The following is a 17,037-nucleotide window of genomic DNA, read 5'->3' as shown; positions in this document are numbered from 1 at the left end:
TAAGAATTGCACCACAGTTTTATCACTGGTGGAATGAGCTAAATGCCAGAGTCCAAACTTGTCCAGCTAATTACAGGTCAGCGTCTAGCCAGACTGTAATTGGCCAAATTTATGAATAATTAGTCACTGAAATTATTTGCATGATTAAGTGCACCTTTCCTTGTACTTCATGCCAATTATAAAGGATTGTATCTAATTAACTTGTTCGGTTAATGACAGAACTCTTCATGCAAATTCAAGAAGTGTATAAATATGGTTGTTCAAACCCCCAAATCATTTAGAAAGTTACAAAGTTACCCAATCAGTTTCTCCAGTGGTTTATTCTTTTAAGAACTGTTTATAGCCGATGGAATGTATGATGTAGTTCTTCATGTAGCGGTGCTTTACAATTGTATAAACAAGAACAATAGACCTTTACCATGCTGTCTCCATATTGGTCATGTTCCTAGTATCGAATAACAATTATGAATGATAATAATCATTTTGCAAATAGGAACCAGACTATTTTGTTCTTCCAGCCTCGGTTTGGTTACATTAACTTCAACATGGCTGCACCATGTTAAAGGTTTATACCCTACTCTTTCTGAATAACAATACAACAAATCACTGTCTGAAATGTCTTCATTTATATGTACGTTTATTTGATATTTACACTTTCTCAATTCCTGCTTTTTGTTTTGTTTCAACTTCCCACACCACTCGTCCACATTTTACAACTTACGACTTACACACTGGTAATTTTTCTGACAATTTGTATAAAGAAGGACATAGATTTAGTCTCCGAAATAGATGAGCAGAAAGGGACATCAATGTACAAACACACACATCCACATGGTAATTGTGCTTAGCAGGAAAAAATGTTGCTAAGCAACTATACGCAGGGAACCGTTCACAAGTAACATACAATCACATAGCATTTTGGGCGTGGTAACCCAACTATCTGCAAAGCCAAGCTTTTAAGTGCTTATTAAATTGTTACTGCCTTTCTTTCGAGTTGTGCAGCTATGAAAATTTGACCACCTCCCCAATGTGAGTAGGTGGGGAATGGTTCCTAGAAGGCTCATCCACAAACTGTTTGTGTGGCCTTCTGTATCTTCACCTGTACCAGTCTTAAGTGACCAACGCTGTAAACTGTTTGTTTGTTTAAATGATCTACCCATCAAGGGAACTCGGCAAACTCCCACAAGGGGATATAAACACCAAGCTGGCAACAGCCATTCTCTCTCACAAACTATCTTCAAGTACGCGCTAATCCTCCAATCAGATTGGCACAATGGAGTGATGATAAAAACCTTTATATAGCTGACATACAGACCCTTGTCATTTGATTGGTGGAACTTACTTCACGTGACATTCACTATTACTCCCATTCGCACCTGCGATCAAAAAGACCTATTCACCCATGGGGAATAGCATTTCCCATTCAAAAGTTAGGATCATCCTTGTTCCCAATGTTTTTGAGCAGTACAGCACCGCGGCGCCGCTGCTAAAACAAAGGAGCACCTGTGCAAAAGGCTGTAATCTGATTTGTGCATTGTTGCCGCGGCTACGCGGCGCTATATGATTTTTTGTTGTCAGTAATTTGTGTGATTTTTCATAAAGTTATACTTTTAAAATACATCAAATGACAAAGATCTTATTCTATATGTCAGTTATAATATAAAACAAATGTTGAGTGGCTTTAATTTGTGGAATGGAGGAATATTATCGATCGGCAAAATTTGGACTGTTCCATTTCACTCAGCTTCGCCTCGTGAAATGGAACAGTTCAAATTTTACCTTGCGATAATATTCCTCCCATTCCTCTCTGAGCCACTCAATATTTGTATAATATTGCACGGCTAATATCACTACCATGCGTATTGTGTGTTCTATGGTTATGCGCCAAGTTTGGTTGAAGATAAAAATACGTTATCACACGGGCACTCGTGGAAATACGAAAAATATAGCGCGTCTGCGTCCAACATCCTTAGGCCTCGTGGGATGCAGAAGCGCTATATTTTTCCATTTTCCACTCGCGCTTGTGTGACAATTCCATGAATCTGATACACAAACCAACAAAAATAAAAATTTGACAAAATAAAAATTTAAAAATTAAAAAATTCATTAGTTTAAGCATTGCACGTCATTAAAAAATATATAGCAAATTAATTGTAAAGGAACTTCAGCAAAAACACAGGATATGTATCACACCAAATCATTTCAGTCAAGGATTTGTTGCAGTTGCTTGATACAAGTCACTTTATTTCTCATTTTCCTTGACTTGTTTCTTTGCATTTAAGCCTCACAATTATGACACAAATTCTTTATTCCACATTGACATTACTCTCCGACAGTGGAAAATAAAACCAATTGAATACTGGCATAACTAACCCCAAAAATATAACCCCAATATGCACTAATGTTAAAGCCATTTGACACTTTCGGTAAACAGTATTACCCAAGGCCCACACTTCCTGTGTCACAGCTAATTCCATTTTTTCAGAAATGATTTGCAATAACTTTCTTTTAGCATGTGAGAGACTCAACCACTGTTTATATTTCACATAGACTGGCAGGACGGCAGATGAGCTCTTAAGATGTGGGAACATGTTGCCAGCTGCAAACTTTCACGCTACTTCAAAAAATTTACGTCGCAATTTACATAGCAAATGTGTGTATCTTTTAAGGAACATTCACTTTTTTTTCTCTTTCGTTTTTGAGAACTCCCTTACAAAATCTCAATCCAGCTGTACCAATCTGCATAAAGCCAGGTATGTAAAAACTCTGCAGAGAATGATGATTTACAAGTCAGAATGTTGGAGCATAGTCACTGGAGACACAAGATTCAACTTTGACTGATCGGGAACTATGGAATTATCACTAACACTTCAACTATCACCCATGTTCCACCCCCTATCCTTTCCTATCCAACCCCAGTACACTCTTACCAGCCGGGCAGTGAGGAAGATCTGGCTTTGGAATGCTGGTGATCCTTTGGAAGTCATCGTTGCAAGCATTGCAGAAATGTGTTCGACCAAAGCAGAAGAACACAGCAACTGAACAGCAGTAGCGGCACTTGTACTCCAGGAAATCTGTCCCATGCTTTGGACACATCTGAGGTCAATCAAATCAGAGGAAAGATGGAGCGTTGGAGTTTGGAGGAATTTGGTTGGAAAAAAAACTCATTGTTTGCAAAATGTTTTAATCAAAATTGTCCATATCTTGTGAATTCCCTAAATGTTGTATTAACTCTTCTATTTGCCGACCGTAAAACTAGTTGTAAAACAAAAAATAGAGACCGCACGCCCACACAGTTTTTTTATTGGGAAAGAGGACGCTTGAGGATGCTATTGTGACCTTGGTTTGGAGTAGTCGACTTTCACAAATGAATGAACAATAAATGTGTCCATATGATCAAATTAATACTCAAATAAATAATCCATAAAAGGGTTAACTATGTAATCAGTAATTTCACAGTTATCTCAACACTTATTTTGACCCTTTGTTCTTTATAATGCTTTTGGCTCAATATACATGTATTTGTATGTGGGGGGAGGAATTGCCCCCTTATTCAGGTCTGTGCTTAATGATATTGTCTCACTGGGCACCATTAAAAAAACAGTGTTGGTCTCCCCAGGTTTAAAACAATACATAAAAACATGAAATTAATTTTTGGCGTAAAACCCCCTACCTGAGCCCTGGATACATCTGAGCATGCTCCACACACTAACTCAGTTAGGTCATAGTCACCCTGTATTCCAATATCTTGATCGCAGCAAGCTTCACCTCCATAGTAAGCCTGGAGAAACCAGGGAGAAAAGACCAACATTAACATTGAAACATAATAACATAAATGCATTTAATTATGAAACATATTTGCGATGATACCATCTAAATAAATCTCTTTTGATGATGGTGGTTGTGAGATAAATGGGAGGACTCAACAGTTGGGACTCCATACTCTTCCCGCCATCAGGGAAAGAGTATGTGCGTCTTTATCAAATTTCGCTCTTAAATGTGCAAAGGCGTTTTTATCGAAAGAGATTTATCTACGTACAGCACCAACCACAAGTAATTCCAAGCCCCCGAGGGTAACCCGCGAGGGGCAACGAGTACGTGGCGGGGACCCCCGCAAATTACCCGCGGGGGTGAGGGGGCCCTCGAGAAAAGTAACGGGGACCACGCAAGAGATTTGCGGGGGCCACCCAAATGGCCCCCGCAACCCGCAAACGGCTTCGTGGGCTTAACGGGGGCTATTGTTTGACAATCATTGATGCATAAAACTGTTCTGATCAATACAATAGCTGTACACAATGTACATGTAGTACCATACCCATAACAAAAACAGCGCTGTCGATCGTTTGGAGGTTTATACACCTCAATAAAATAATTAAATTTCACTATAAATATTTAATAAAATACCACACCTATCTCTTGTGACTTTATTTCCACTCTATCAACTCAGGAAATTCATATTTTCTTTACAAAAAAAGACGATTTGGCACACCACATTTTGAGACGATTTTCTCAGCTCGCTTCCCTTGCTTTTCTTATACTGGAGATTTACAGTGAATTGTGTTGTTGACACGTTGTATTGCACCTGTACAATTACGACCCAGCTAGTCAAATGTTTCAACGATTTGATCCCGTCCACTTCATTCATGAAAAGTGACAACCGAATGTGTTGCCCAATGAGGGTCCGTGACGTGCTGCACGTGTTTCTCAAAATATTGCTCAGCCTGGGATTTCCCCTTGCCAACTACACTCGTTCTCAACATTTACCTGTATATGTGGATTCAAGACCCCTGGAAACGGGCTTGGTAATTTTTTGTCCAAACTCCCATCTTTTAAAAAACAACAATGGGACATTTGCAGTTTACAGTTTGCAACATTTATGCTTGATACAAAAATATTGTTGTTTTATTCACAACCTGTCATATTTAATCAATTTCCCCGCAAGAAAAACGATGCTAAATTAATAAGAAACCACCGCCGACGACTAACGTTTTATTTCGTGATGTTGAATACTTTTACACAGTGCTCTGGCAATAGGGCAAAATCGACCAATGAAAACATCCGTTAAGCGCTAAATAGAAATTAAACAGCCAATAGAAACACGTGTTGCTGAGCCACTAGGCTTTATCCCCTCAGGCATTGGGCGAACCAGACTACGTGTACATGTACATGTTTCTTCTTCCGTGAAAGTACAGTCCACCATCTGTGTATTGCGTACTGTTTGTCTTGACATGATTATTCTTTCCACCAAGTCGGGGCCCCGTGCCGGGCCCCCACTGCAGCCGGGCGAGAGCCCCGCAGCCCCCCTCGGCCCCACTTTAATAACGGACCGGGTCTTCACGCTAACGCTCGTGGGGGACGGAGCGCCGCTGGCCTCCACGAGCCAACTCTCGCACGAGTGCCTCCTGCTCTGCACTTTGCCGTGCACCCAGAACACCGTCTTTCCACCAAGTAGGGACTTTTCGTTTTCGACGACGGATGGTTCTGCGACGGTAAAGATGACATTTGGCGACATCTGCGCATGCGTCGGCTTTGAGGACGGTCGTCCCTCAATTTCTACGACAGTACTTGGGATGAATCTTCGTTGTGCTAAAAACGACAACGTTAAGCTGAACAACCGTCGCAGAACCATCCGTCGTCGAAAACGAAAAGTCCCTATTCTGAGCGACGGGATGGCGGGGATCTTATAACTAAACTGATGTTTTCTACTAGGAAAAGTAAACAAACAGTTGTTTATTTATGTTAAGAACATCTGCAAGGTATATTAAACCATTTAAACTGTTATTTTTATCGACAAAGGAGCTGGAGAAATGCAAGAACTTTAATCTATTTTTTTTTTAATCGTGTGATGAAGATACATGTACATCGCTTCACTACTGGTGTGCACAAAAATAATAATACTTTTGTTTGCGACGATCGCGGTACGTAACCCTTCCTCTCCAACTGAATATCATCGGTTCCAAAACGATATACATGTAGGTACACATGTAGTTCCCTTTATTATAAAATTGTCTCCTAATTTTGCACACATTTGTTTTTTTTTAATATCCTATTATTATGGACATTATTGGTCGTCTGCATCCAAAGATCTTTTCAGTTTGAAAGTTTCAAACTTAAGTCTGCCAACTTGTGTACTCGTTGATGTCATTATTGCTGGAGCGGCGGCGGCGTATGGAAAGCAAAAGTTGAAGGGTTGTTATACTTTGTATCAAGTTACCACAAAAGGAAAAATGTTGCATAATCTTTGATGAACCTCGGCAGCTACAAGGAGTGGGGAATTGTTTTCACAGGCCTTTCAAGTTAGAGGTATTACTCCTTACATGTACATAGCAATCCAAAATGAACAAATATCATGTTGTGATTTTGATGTACAACTTCCTTTTTATTCAGAGTAAAACAAAATCATTACCATGAGCCCCCACATTTTGAATACATACAATATATTATTATAAAATACAAAAACAACTGTATAGAAGTTGTAAAAATTTTATTAAGAAAATTCTACAGTACTAGACAAACATCTATTTAAAGTAAATTGGCTTCCCTTAAAGAATAAATTATTGTTGAAAAACAAATGAATGTATACGATCATTAAGGCCAGCAACTATCAGTAATAATGAAAACGTATTAAAAAAAAGGAAACGATAATACAAGAGTTTTAAGATGCTTAAGGCACAGAAGACAATAAAAACGACAGAAACAACAAGTATCTAAATTTGTTCCACTCAAATATAACTATTAACATGAAATTATTTTTGTAGTTGAATCAATAATTAGGAAACCACAATTCTTTGAAAAGCTCATCATATCCATAATTTACTAGACAGATCTACAGAAGGTAATGGTGAAAGACTTCCGTTGAAATATTATTCCATAAAATGCTTTACGCTTTTGAGAAGCATTAAAACAATTATAGTTTTTCGATTATCGAGAGTAACAGATTTATTCATAGTGTGGTTGATATAATAAAAAGGGGCAACTAGCTTAAATTCAACTTTACTTTTGACCTCTTCAGCCTCCTACAACCTTCATCTATAGCTGACACACACTGTTTTTTCCAATACACATCATAGGACCTAGGTGAAACTGGGGCATACGCACCGATAGCTTTTTTAACAAAGTTCATTCGTGTGCTGTCCAGTTGCTGTTTGCCTTTCACTCCACGGCAATTGGATGAAGCCATTTCTTCTTCTGTGAAAAGTTGCCGGACAACAGCAGTGCCAGGTTGGGGATGGATGAGCTTGTCTTCCTTAGAGCAAAAATCTTTGTTGGCGACATGTCAAAGTTATTCTCTGGCACTTCTTTTGGGGGTGTCTCCTCATTGTCCGCTATGTAGGCCTCTTCGTCATGATGGTCAGAAAACGTGCTGCTGCTCTGGTATGTCCGGTCTGAATTTAGTAGAGTAAGAATTTGCCTCAGCATTCTCTGGTTAGCAAGACAAATCTCACGTGTGCGCTGTGCATAAGGGGCACACCTGCACGAGTCCTGAAATTCAAAGGAAACAACAAGGGGATTAGCATTAAACAAAGTAGGCATACAAGTGCTGGATTTCTACAGACATGCTTCTAAACCAATATCAAACTCAAAGGGCAAATGATTTGTAACATCAATAGGTTTGTTCTTCAGTGTGGTATAGCATTTATAGAGCCAGGAAATGAAAACAATTCTCAGCCTGACTGGTGGAACAGATATTTCGGTCAATTTGACTTTTTTGTAGTTTTAATTATTATCTTGCTAAAGAAAATAAAAAATTATCGGTCAAATGTTTTTTTCCTGTAACCACTGCGTTATTCATCTGGTTTTTCTTCTTTTCTTTTCAAGCCGAATAAAAATTATAGATTATGGCATAAAAACAGGGTTGGTTGGGTAACCTCCTTGCCTACTGCTTGTCCGATGTGCACTTGAAAAAAAAAGGAAAAAAAGGATACAACTAAACTGATTTTTAAAAGGCTCCCGGAATGTTTTGAAATGTGCCTTATTACAAATAAACAATTTGTTTTAAACACCACACTCACCTTTGGTTGTGGGGTGACTTTTGGCTGGATGGCTTCTGAGTGGGCGGATATACCCTGAGTGAAACAAACAATAACAATTCATAAAATTACCTAATCCAACCCACCACAAAAATATTTCTCATTATCATTCCACCATGCAAACCTTCATGTCTTATAAAACTACATTTAATTGCACTAATTGGACCAGCACCAATTTCATAGAGCTGTTTAAACACAACAAAATAGCTACATGTACATGTAAGCCCAGCAAAATTATGCTTACCGGAATAAGGTTACCTGCACATCCAGCCAGTAACCAACTCACAAGCTCCATCACCACCGGTAGTCCTGCATTCTCCTGAAGACGAGCAAAGTACAACAGCTCTTTTCAGAGCCAACACTCCCACTAAAGATATATAGGTGTACCCTTAAGTTCATCATGTATTTATAATTTCTTCAAATTTATCCACATCATGCAAAACTTCAAACAATAGTTAAAGACAGTGGACACTATTGGTAACTGCCAAAGACTAGCTTTCACAGTTGGCGTATCTCAACATATGCATAAAATAACAAACCTGTGAAAATTTGAGCTCAATCGGTCATCGAACTTGCGAGATAATAATGAAAGAAAAACCACCCTTGTCCCAGGAAGTTGTGTGCGTTAAGATGGTTGATTTCGAGACCTCAATTTCTAAACCTGAGGTCTCGAAATCAAAGTCATGGAAAACTACTTCTTTCTCGAAAACTATGCCACTTCAGTGGGTGCCGTTTCTCACAATGTTTTATACCATCAACCTCTCCCATTACTCATCACCAAGAACGGTTTTATGCTAATATTTTGAGTAATTACCAATAGTGTCCACTGCCTTTAAATAAATGTTGTTCAATTGCACAGCATCAATTCAATTCTGAAGACAATGAAAGAAATAAAAAACTGTAATACTGTTGTTTTGGACCATTAAAGCTTTCAACAAACTCTGCGACTTTTATTCCAGCCGGCTAATACACCCAAATGAAAAGTAAAGTTCAACTGTTTCAATGAAACTGGAAAAAGTTCTTCGACTTCAACATTTTAGTTACAAAATATTTAAAATAACCATTTCTAAAACACAATGTTGACAGAGTATGTAGACTACTGTTTCTTTCCCTTGACATACTGTTGTCTTTAGATAGAAATAACATCAAAGTACCTGACGAGTTCACAATGACAAGCTGACAATAACATACCCTCTGTGGCAGTTTCTGGGACAAGTCAAAGGGTCATCTTAGCCCGCATTTGAAAGTTGGCTATTAAAGAGACACATTGCATTGGATCAGGGCCCAATTTCATAGCACGGCTTAGCGGCTGATTTTGTGCTTACTGCGTGATTTTCATTTCATAGCGCTGCTAACCGTAAGCACACGAAGAGGCATGCTAACCTTCCGGTGCTTACCGCACAAAATAATATGACGTCACAATGCAAATCAACGGTAAACGCGCAAAAGGGCTGTCCAATTCTTCTGCTAACCTGTGTACATTGTACGCTTGCACCTTAGCAATTTTTTCTGCTACAGCAAGCACGAAAATTTGCTTACCATTAAGCAACGTTATGAAGTTGGGCCCTGGTGAGTTGGTCAATGAAAAATGAAAAAAAGATGTTTTTAAAGTAGACTGAGACACATTGAGAATTTGTTGATGTTGAGTTTTTAGTAAAAAATCTAAAAAATCTGCCATGCTGGCATAGGACAATGTTCAGATTTGGGGTCAGACAATTTTCTGTGATTTTATGGTTTCAAATGAAACAGAACAGTTTACTGAAGACTTCATCAGTGCAGACTGAGTCAATCTACCAAAGTTTGAGACACATTGAGAATTTGTTTATGTTGAGTTTTTAGTAAAAAATCTGAAAAATCTGCCATGCTGGCATTGGACAATGTTCAGATTTGGGGTCAGACATATTTCGGTGATTTTATGGTTTCAAACGACACAGAACAGACTACTGAAGACATGTTATCAGTGCTGACTGGGTTAATGAGTAAAAGTTCAAGATATATTTGGATTTTTGTGAAGTTCTCAATTAAACTTCCTCTATAGTAGGTTCCAGTTAAATATTGGAAGACAAAATCAACCAAGTGTTGTCCCATTGGTTGCCATTGTTGAAAGTATTTGCAGAGACTTCTGCTTTTTATGGGGAAAAAGAGTTATTACATGTGCATATATAATCAAGATTACTAGCAGAAAAGCAAACAGTAAGCATGGATTACCTTAAGGCTATACGCTGTATGCGTCATCAGAGGCGCAGAGACTCTTGGACTATATGGAAAGCAGCAAGTAGTACAAGTGGAATGGTGCAGGTAAGATTGCAGGGCGGGAAGAAGAGGCGTAGGGTGTAGAGGTGGCCACTGTCTTGTCTCAGCTTTCACCTGCAGTTTGGAGGGAAAATGACCTAACACAGTGTTATTAAAACAGCTGAAAATGTTTCCAGTGAAACAGAGAGAGTGTTTGTCTCTTAAAGGTTGACTCGCTGATGAGATCAGGGGAAGTTGGAAGGCATGAAGACAGACAAACTTTTGAGAAGCACCCAGTGAAATTCAGTCACCCATCAGTGGCACAGGGATGAAGTTTTCAAATGATACAGAACGGAATACTGAACACATTTTATCTCTGTTGAAAGGGTATATGAGAAACAATTTGAAGTTTATTGAGAACTTTGTGAAGTTGAATTTTTAGTCAAAAATATAAAAACATCTGTGATGCCGGCATCAAAACATTTTCAGATTTCGAGGTCAAAAATGTTCATTGATTTTATCAAAATGATACAGAACGGACTACTGAAAACATTTTATCAAGGCAGATCATTTTCTGCATTACTTCACAGTGTTACTGCAAGGAGTGGGGCGAATTTTTGAGATATAAGACCAATCCTTATTAAGCACCATGTAATGGTTTACAAGGTGCTGTGGCGCAATATGCTGCCAATCCAGCCAGTAACACCGGGGCGAACCCCCTTCTCTTTCGATAAGTGCACTGGGTTCTTTTACATGCGTTTACACAATACATGGGACCAATGGCTTTACGTCCCATCCGAAGGACGAAGCTTAAGGACACAAGTGTCACGGCTGGGGATTCGAGCCCACACTCTGCTGTTGAGAAACACCAGAGTTTGAATTCGGTGCTCTTAACCGCTCGGCTACGACACTCCCCAGAACCTTGGTTTCCTAAAAGGCTGTACTTGGTGCAAGACAGGTAAGCTGTCAGGGACAAAACATGATTTTCCTCAGGGTGAGGTATGAAACTTCCAGGCTGTGAAGGTACTACTTTATATACACACAGCGCAGTAATATACCGTGACCTCAGTACGTCACTAGGTCGATCCAGGTACTCTGCCCAGTAAACAGTAATCTTGTATCTTGTATGAATCAGTCACGTCAATAATAAATCATTACATTACTCCAGAATATATGTCTACCGATATAGTATTATTACATGGTGGCAGCAAAGGATCAGGCAAGTGTCTCATCAAGTTTTAGCAATAACTGTGTACAGAATTTGATCCGATTGGACAGAACAAATCCAACGAACGGCACTGCTGGACGGACACATTCCGTCATTTTGACACGTGAGTTACAGTACATGTAAATCAACGCTACGTACCATACGTGTACCACGTACCGTGTAGACTGCATAAAACACAAAAACAACTACACGCATATTGTGATACAAACATTTTAACTGTATTTTCACGCAATGGCTGATACAATACCTCATCCAAAGATGGACTGGAGCCATCCAGATCGCCCTCAGGCTTATAAAGAGTTTAAGCAGACATCAAATATGTGGTTCCAGGTCAAGAACATTGTACCTGATAAGCAGCACAACTACATAATTTTATGGGCAGGTCGCGAGGGGCTCAGGATTTTCAACACCTGGGGCCTCACTGATGAACAGCTACAAGATCCCACAAACATATGGGATAAGTTTTCGAAGCATGTACAGCCTCATGAGAACTTTAGAATACACCGGCTTGAATTTCAGCGGTACAAACAGATTGATTCAGAGTCTGTTGATGACTTTTATACACGTTGCAAGGCAAAGGCCATGAAATGTCAGTTCAAGGAAAATTCTGCACTCGAGGAACGCATCATTGAGGTACTGATTTCTGGTATCAAATACACGCAGACGCAGAAGAAATTGCTAGGCAAGGACGACAAGCTGTCTTTGCAGGATGCTCTCGACATATGCCGCACACATGAAGCTAGTGTGAACCACATGGCTCAACTCGGCAACATAGGACACGATGCCAAGGTGGATATGGTAAAACTTCACGGTCAATGTAAAAACTGCGGGGGCAGTCATCCATACAAGCCGAGAGATGGATGCCCAGCATACGGCACTACATGCAGAAAATGTGGTAAAACTGGACATTGGCAACAGGTATGCCTCAGCTCTGCTGGCAAAAGGACAAAGCCAACAACAGCGACGCAAACCACGACCCAGAACGGATAGTCGACCTCGCGGATCGTACAGGAGAAGCAACACTCCGAAACCTAATAAACGTCAAAGTGAGGTTCACTATGACCAGCAACAGGACATGGATGATGCATCCAATGACTTTGAGAACATGAGCTTTGAGACAGTCACAATCACGCAACAGATCGACGGTATAAACAATACCAACAACAAGTGCGTAGACAATCGCGATCAAGTGTTCACGACGCTCAACATCAATCTCAAACAACGGCCAGGCAATCACACGCTCACAGCAAAAGTTGACACGGGTGCACAGGGAAATATCATCCCCCTCCGATTATTTCGCCGCATGTTCCCCACATTGTTGGACGCAGAAGGATTTCCAAAACTTGGCGCTACAACCCCGGTAAAGGGAATTCTCACAGCTTACAATGGCACACAAATACCGCAGCATGGCAGTATAACAATTCCATGCAAATTCAACAGTGGTGAGTGGATAGACGCAGAGTTCTTCATTGCTGACGCAACAGGACCTGCAATTATTGAACTGCCAAGTTCACACGCACTCAAACTCCTCACGATGAATTGTGCCATACGTACACCCGCAACGCCAACGCCAACGTCTAAAATCGCAAATTTGGGGCCCATACGCAACAAGAAGGACCTCAAAGCCCAATATCCGGATCGATTTACCGGTATTGGCAAGTTTCCTAGTCAATTTCACATTACGCTGCACGAGGACGCGCAACCTTCCGTACAACCGCCTCGCAAATACCCCATCCAGCTCAAGGATGAAATGAAAGCCGAACTTGACAGGACGTCAGCGTTAAATGTAATAGCCAAGGTGATAGAGCCCACAGACTGGGTGTCGTCACTTGCATTTAGCAGGAAAGCCAACGGCCAACTTCGGATCTGCCTCGATCCAAAAGACCTAAATCGAGCCTCCAAACGCACGTATCACAAAACGCCAATGCTCGAGGAGATTACCCACAAGTTCAGTGGTGCACGGGTCTTCAGCAAACTTGACGCACTTCACGGGTACTGGTCCAAGATATTTTCCAAGAGAAAATGGACATGATATTGGAGCAACGCCCCGGTACCATCGGCATAGCCAACGACGTTGCAGTGTTTGGGTATGATATGGAGGAACACAACAAAAACCTTCATAACCTCATGCACATAGCTCGCAAATACGGTCTGATCTTCAACTTGGACAAGTGTGATATTAACATTCCCAGCATGAATCAGTCACGTCAATAATAAATCATTACATTACTCCAGAATATATGTCTACCGATATAGTATTATTACACAGGCCCGCAAGAGTACTTTTATTCCAAGGGGTGCTGGGTTTTGCCAAAGACACGGTATGCGAAGCCAATATGGCCTGGGGTCCGCACCCTGTTTAAGGGCCCCGGATTTTGTTGGGCTACTAGATGCTCTGTCATGCATTCTGAGCCATTATTTGGCACTTAAATAAACCTTTTGGAGGTGGGATACTATCAGCAATTTAAACAAATAATAACCCCATAGTGCATTTTATTTAACAAAAACACAAAAGATATACAGCACTATATATTCTACAAAAGTTGTTCTTTTTTAAACAGCATCGACAGCTATGTTCCAACATACCACGGGCGTCAATCCTTCTTGACTTTGGGGGGACATACCATTTATGGCGTGGGGTCGGGCCCCGCTTTAGGTATGGAAAAACCTCATGACTGCAGCCTTCAATGGATTCAAACTTCTGACTACAAACTTGGGGTAAGATCTCCGCCAGAAGGTTTTAAGTAAAACATTTACATCAAAATTATGACTCACTTGTAGACTTGTTTCCGGACTCACTTGAGTTCATCAGATGTTAGAGCAAGCTTTGGCTTCTTCCATGAGAAATAGTCTGGTACTTCATGATCTTCTACTTGGGGGTGCGGTGTCTTCTCTTGATCTCGGACAAAACTAAAGAAAAAGAATAATTCAGCACTTTATGTGAAACGTACTCTACAGAATTAGTAAGAAAAAAAACAACACTGTTCAAATTTGATCTGAAGTTCATACTAGAACCATGACATGTTTGCATGCTGAAAATTAATAAGGTTTCTCACTATGTCTCATGACATACTCAAATTTTCACAGGTTTGTTATTTTATATGTTAATTTATGCATTGTTGCATTCGGACGTTGTAATGCCTCCTGCTGGCATTTAGAGAGAAAGAGGGACTCAGCTTGTATCATGAACTTTGGTAGTTTTAATCACGTTAAACACTTGGCTGCCATCTTGATGAAAAAGGGTACATGAGTAGGGGTTAGACTCTAGAGGGCGCTAGTCCTGTATGTATGCATGTGTGAATGTGACAGACGTCTGGAGGGGCAATGTTACTCAGGATTGGGAGCCAATCTGAACTTGTAAAGAAACTACACCAGTGATGGTTCTCATGGTGTTGTTGAGTTGGACGTCGACAAGGCCGGTGTGGACGAAGTTCCTCCAGACTGGACTACATTACTCAGCCACTGAGTAGCAGAGAGCTAGAGCAAATGAGCGGAGTGTCTTTGCCTTTGCTCCCCAGGTTGTACCAGCAAGCATCAGGTTGTTTTGGCTCCGAATTTTGGCAGCTTTCTGGGGGTGAGGTTTGAAGGTGAGTGTACGGTCCATGGTGATGCCAAGATTAGTTGGTCTGTGGGCGTGGCTCAAAAGCACCTCCTCCTTTGATACTGTGTGACATCATCCAAGTTGCTGGTCCTCCCTTAAAGAATCTTGTACCAAACTGCTGTGGAATAATGAAGTGCTGGTTTCATTCAACACCAACAATTAAAATTTCAGATGAACAAGATTTTCCTATTAGGCATAAATAACAAAACCTTTTTACTTTCTTTTTTCTTATTTTGTTTTGGGGTCTCAAAAATACCATATACTGTAATTATTTCATGGTAAAACAGGTGCCAGGTTTCACAAAAAGCAAGTTAGGCATCTTCAAAATTAGCTTGACCCAGAACCATCTTCTTTCAATCAATCAATCAATCAATAAAACATTTATTTCCACATTCACATCACATGGAGGCATCATCCTAAAAGCCGAGGCTTGTGGCGGATGTGCCCGTTACAAGATTACAGAACAAAACAGGAAAACAGCACTAAATAGACGAATAAATAAATACATATCACTACGGTAGATAACTACACAAAGGTTTAACCATGGTTAAACAATGTAAATATAACTATGAAGCAGAATATGTATGTGTAGTAAACAAAGGGACAGCAATTAAACAAACAATACAAATTAGAAAACATAGATGAATACTGCTTGACAAATTTCATTGCCAAGTCAAAATTGAGTGGGATGAGCACCATTTACAACAAAGCAAACTAACTAATTTTGGCTGGTAACCTGTTCCTGTATAGCAATACTGTTCTGTGCTTAGCAAGTTTTGTGGTTGCAGACTTTATGAGATTGGGCCCTTGTGGTAGTTGCCACCTTGGTTGATGCCAAGGTGAGCGAAAGTTGGCCTAGAAATTCAAAGGAAGGGAGACTTTGATATTTCTGTGAGAATCTATAACAGGTTCAGGAAGGCATTAATACTTCTGTAGAGATGGCTGCTCAACATACATAACTCAAGTCAAATAGGCCAATTGACCGAACGTATTGTTAAGGCCCATCTGAAACTCTGCCATGAATTGCTGAATGGCTGAACGGCACATGGATTTTCCCTGTTGTTAGGCGTTTGTTGGTGAAGCAAAAAGTCACCTAGATCTACTTTTAAAGTATATTTTAGCCAGTTTGGCATCAACCTATAAAGTAGCCTACCTTATCTTTAAAACAATATCAACAACTGCTTTCAAGATCTCATAGTCAAAGTGGATGCCCAGTAGATGATCCATTTTCCTGCTGCGGCACATGCTGCAGGACACATCTTGAAGTAGAGGTAAGCTTTAGATCCAAGGCAGCACGGGTCCGAGTCAATCCTCTGCAAATAGGAGGGAACAAAATGATTAATCCTTACCAACTTGTATCCTTTACAGTCTAGCTAATCATGGTTGCACTTGAATCTCATTTGATTAAACAACTATAATCTTTGCCCAGAGGCTAGAAACACCAGAGTCTGACAATTTCGGACAGTTCATGGCTAATGTAAGGTTGTACTTTGCAGGGCCTCTCATTTTCACACACAGCCCATCCCAATTACAATTGCCAACCAGAACACCATGTGTCCAGACTGGCTGTCTGGGATTTGACAATATTTATGTGTTTTTATTTTCATGACCTCTGGCTGCCTTCATTGGGTAGGTTCAGAGGAGGAGTTAATTTATTGCTCCATAGTTAAACTAACCCTTATTCCAAGCGCCTCAGATGTCCAAAAAATAAAAATGACTTAATCCAAAATGGGCTTGCATTCACTCAGTGGGTTTGTTCCATAGAGCTATATATATATTGACTAGAGCGCTAACTTGCTCTGCGTTTTGAAGCCACCCTGGGCGCAGACATGTTTGATGTGTTGCGTGAATTCGGAATTTTAAGAGAACACACATTGCCGCGATTATTTTACATTCTGCGTGTGCGTATACGTACGCAACTGTCCACTCGCGCGCGTACGTCCGCG

At 40.3% G+C, this 17,037-nt stretch overlaps 1 protein-coding gene across 6 annotated transcripts; it reads right to left on the bottom strand.

The window, feature by feature from the left end:
• Window positions 1-2,873: 2,873 nt before the first annotated feature.
• On the bottom strand, window positions 2,874-16,285 carry LOC117302471 (E3 ubiquitin-protein ligase MYCBP2-like). 6 transcript variants are annotated; one of them, XM_033786426.1, is made up of 5 exons: window positions 16,245-16,285; window positions 14,266-14,400; window positions 10,239-10,420; window positions 3,674-3,781; window positions 2,874-3,096 (listed from the first exon to the last, which is right to left on the bottom strand). In XM_033786426.1, exons 2-5 carry the CDS (start codon window positions 14,297-14,299, stop codon window positions 2,896-2,898), a joined length of 525 nt encoding a protein of 174 aa, XP_033642317.1. In that variant the 5' UTR covers window positions 14,300-14,400; window positions 16,245-16,285; the 3' UTR covers window positions 2,874-2,895. The 6 variants fall into 6 exon arrangements, 4 of the variants coding, with proteins under 4 accessions (XP_033642317.1, XP_033642318.1, XP_033642319.1 ...); XM_033786427.1 differs by lacking the exon at window positions 16,245-16,285 and adding an exon at window positions 14,863-15,166; XM_033786428.1 differs by lacking the exon at window positions 16,245-16,285 and adding an exon at window positions 14,699-14,826.
• Between the last annotated feature and the right edge of the window lie 752 nt (window positions 16,286-17,037).

Source organism: Asterias rubens, chromosome 18 (genome assembly GCF_902459465.1).
Source record: "Asterias rubens chromosome 18, eAstRub1.3, whole genome shotgun sequence".
Classification (NCBI taxonomy): domain Eukaryota; kingdom Metazoa; phylum Echinodermata; class Asteroidea; order Forcipulatida; family Asteriidae; genus Asterias; species Asterias rubens.
The sequence above is the reverse complement of the archived record's forward strand: the minus strand, read 5'-3'. Positions and strand labels throughout refer to the sequence as shown.

Coding starts and splice junctions, on each gene's coding strand:
- LOC117302471 (XM_033786426.1), bottom strand. CDS start 14,299: ATGAACTCAAGTGAGTCCGGAAACAAGTCTACAA. Junction 10,421..14,265: donor GTCCGGAAACAAGTCTACAA/GTGAGTCATAAT, acceptor ACACTGTGTTAG/GTCATTTTCCCTCCAAACTG. Junction 3,097..3,673: donor CAGATGTATCCAGGGCTCAG/GTAGGGGGTTTT, acceptor GATTGACCTCAG/ATGTGTCCAAAGCATGGGAC.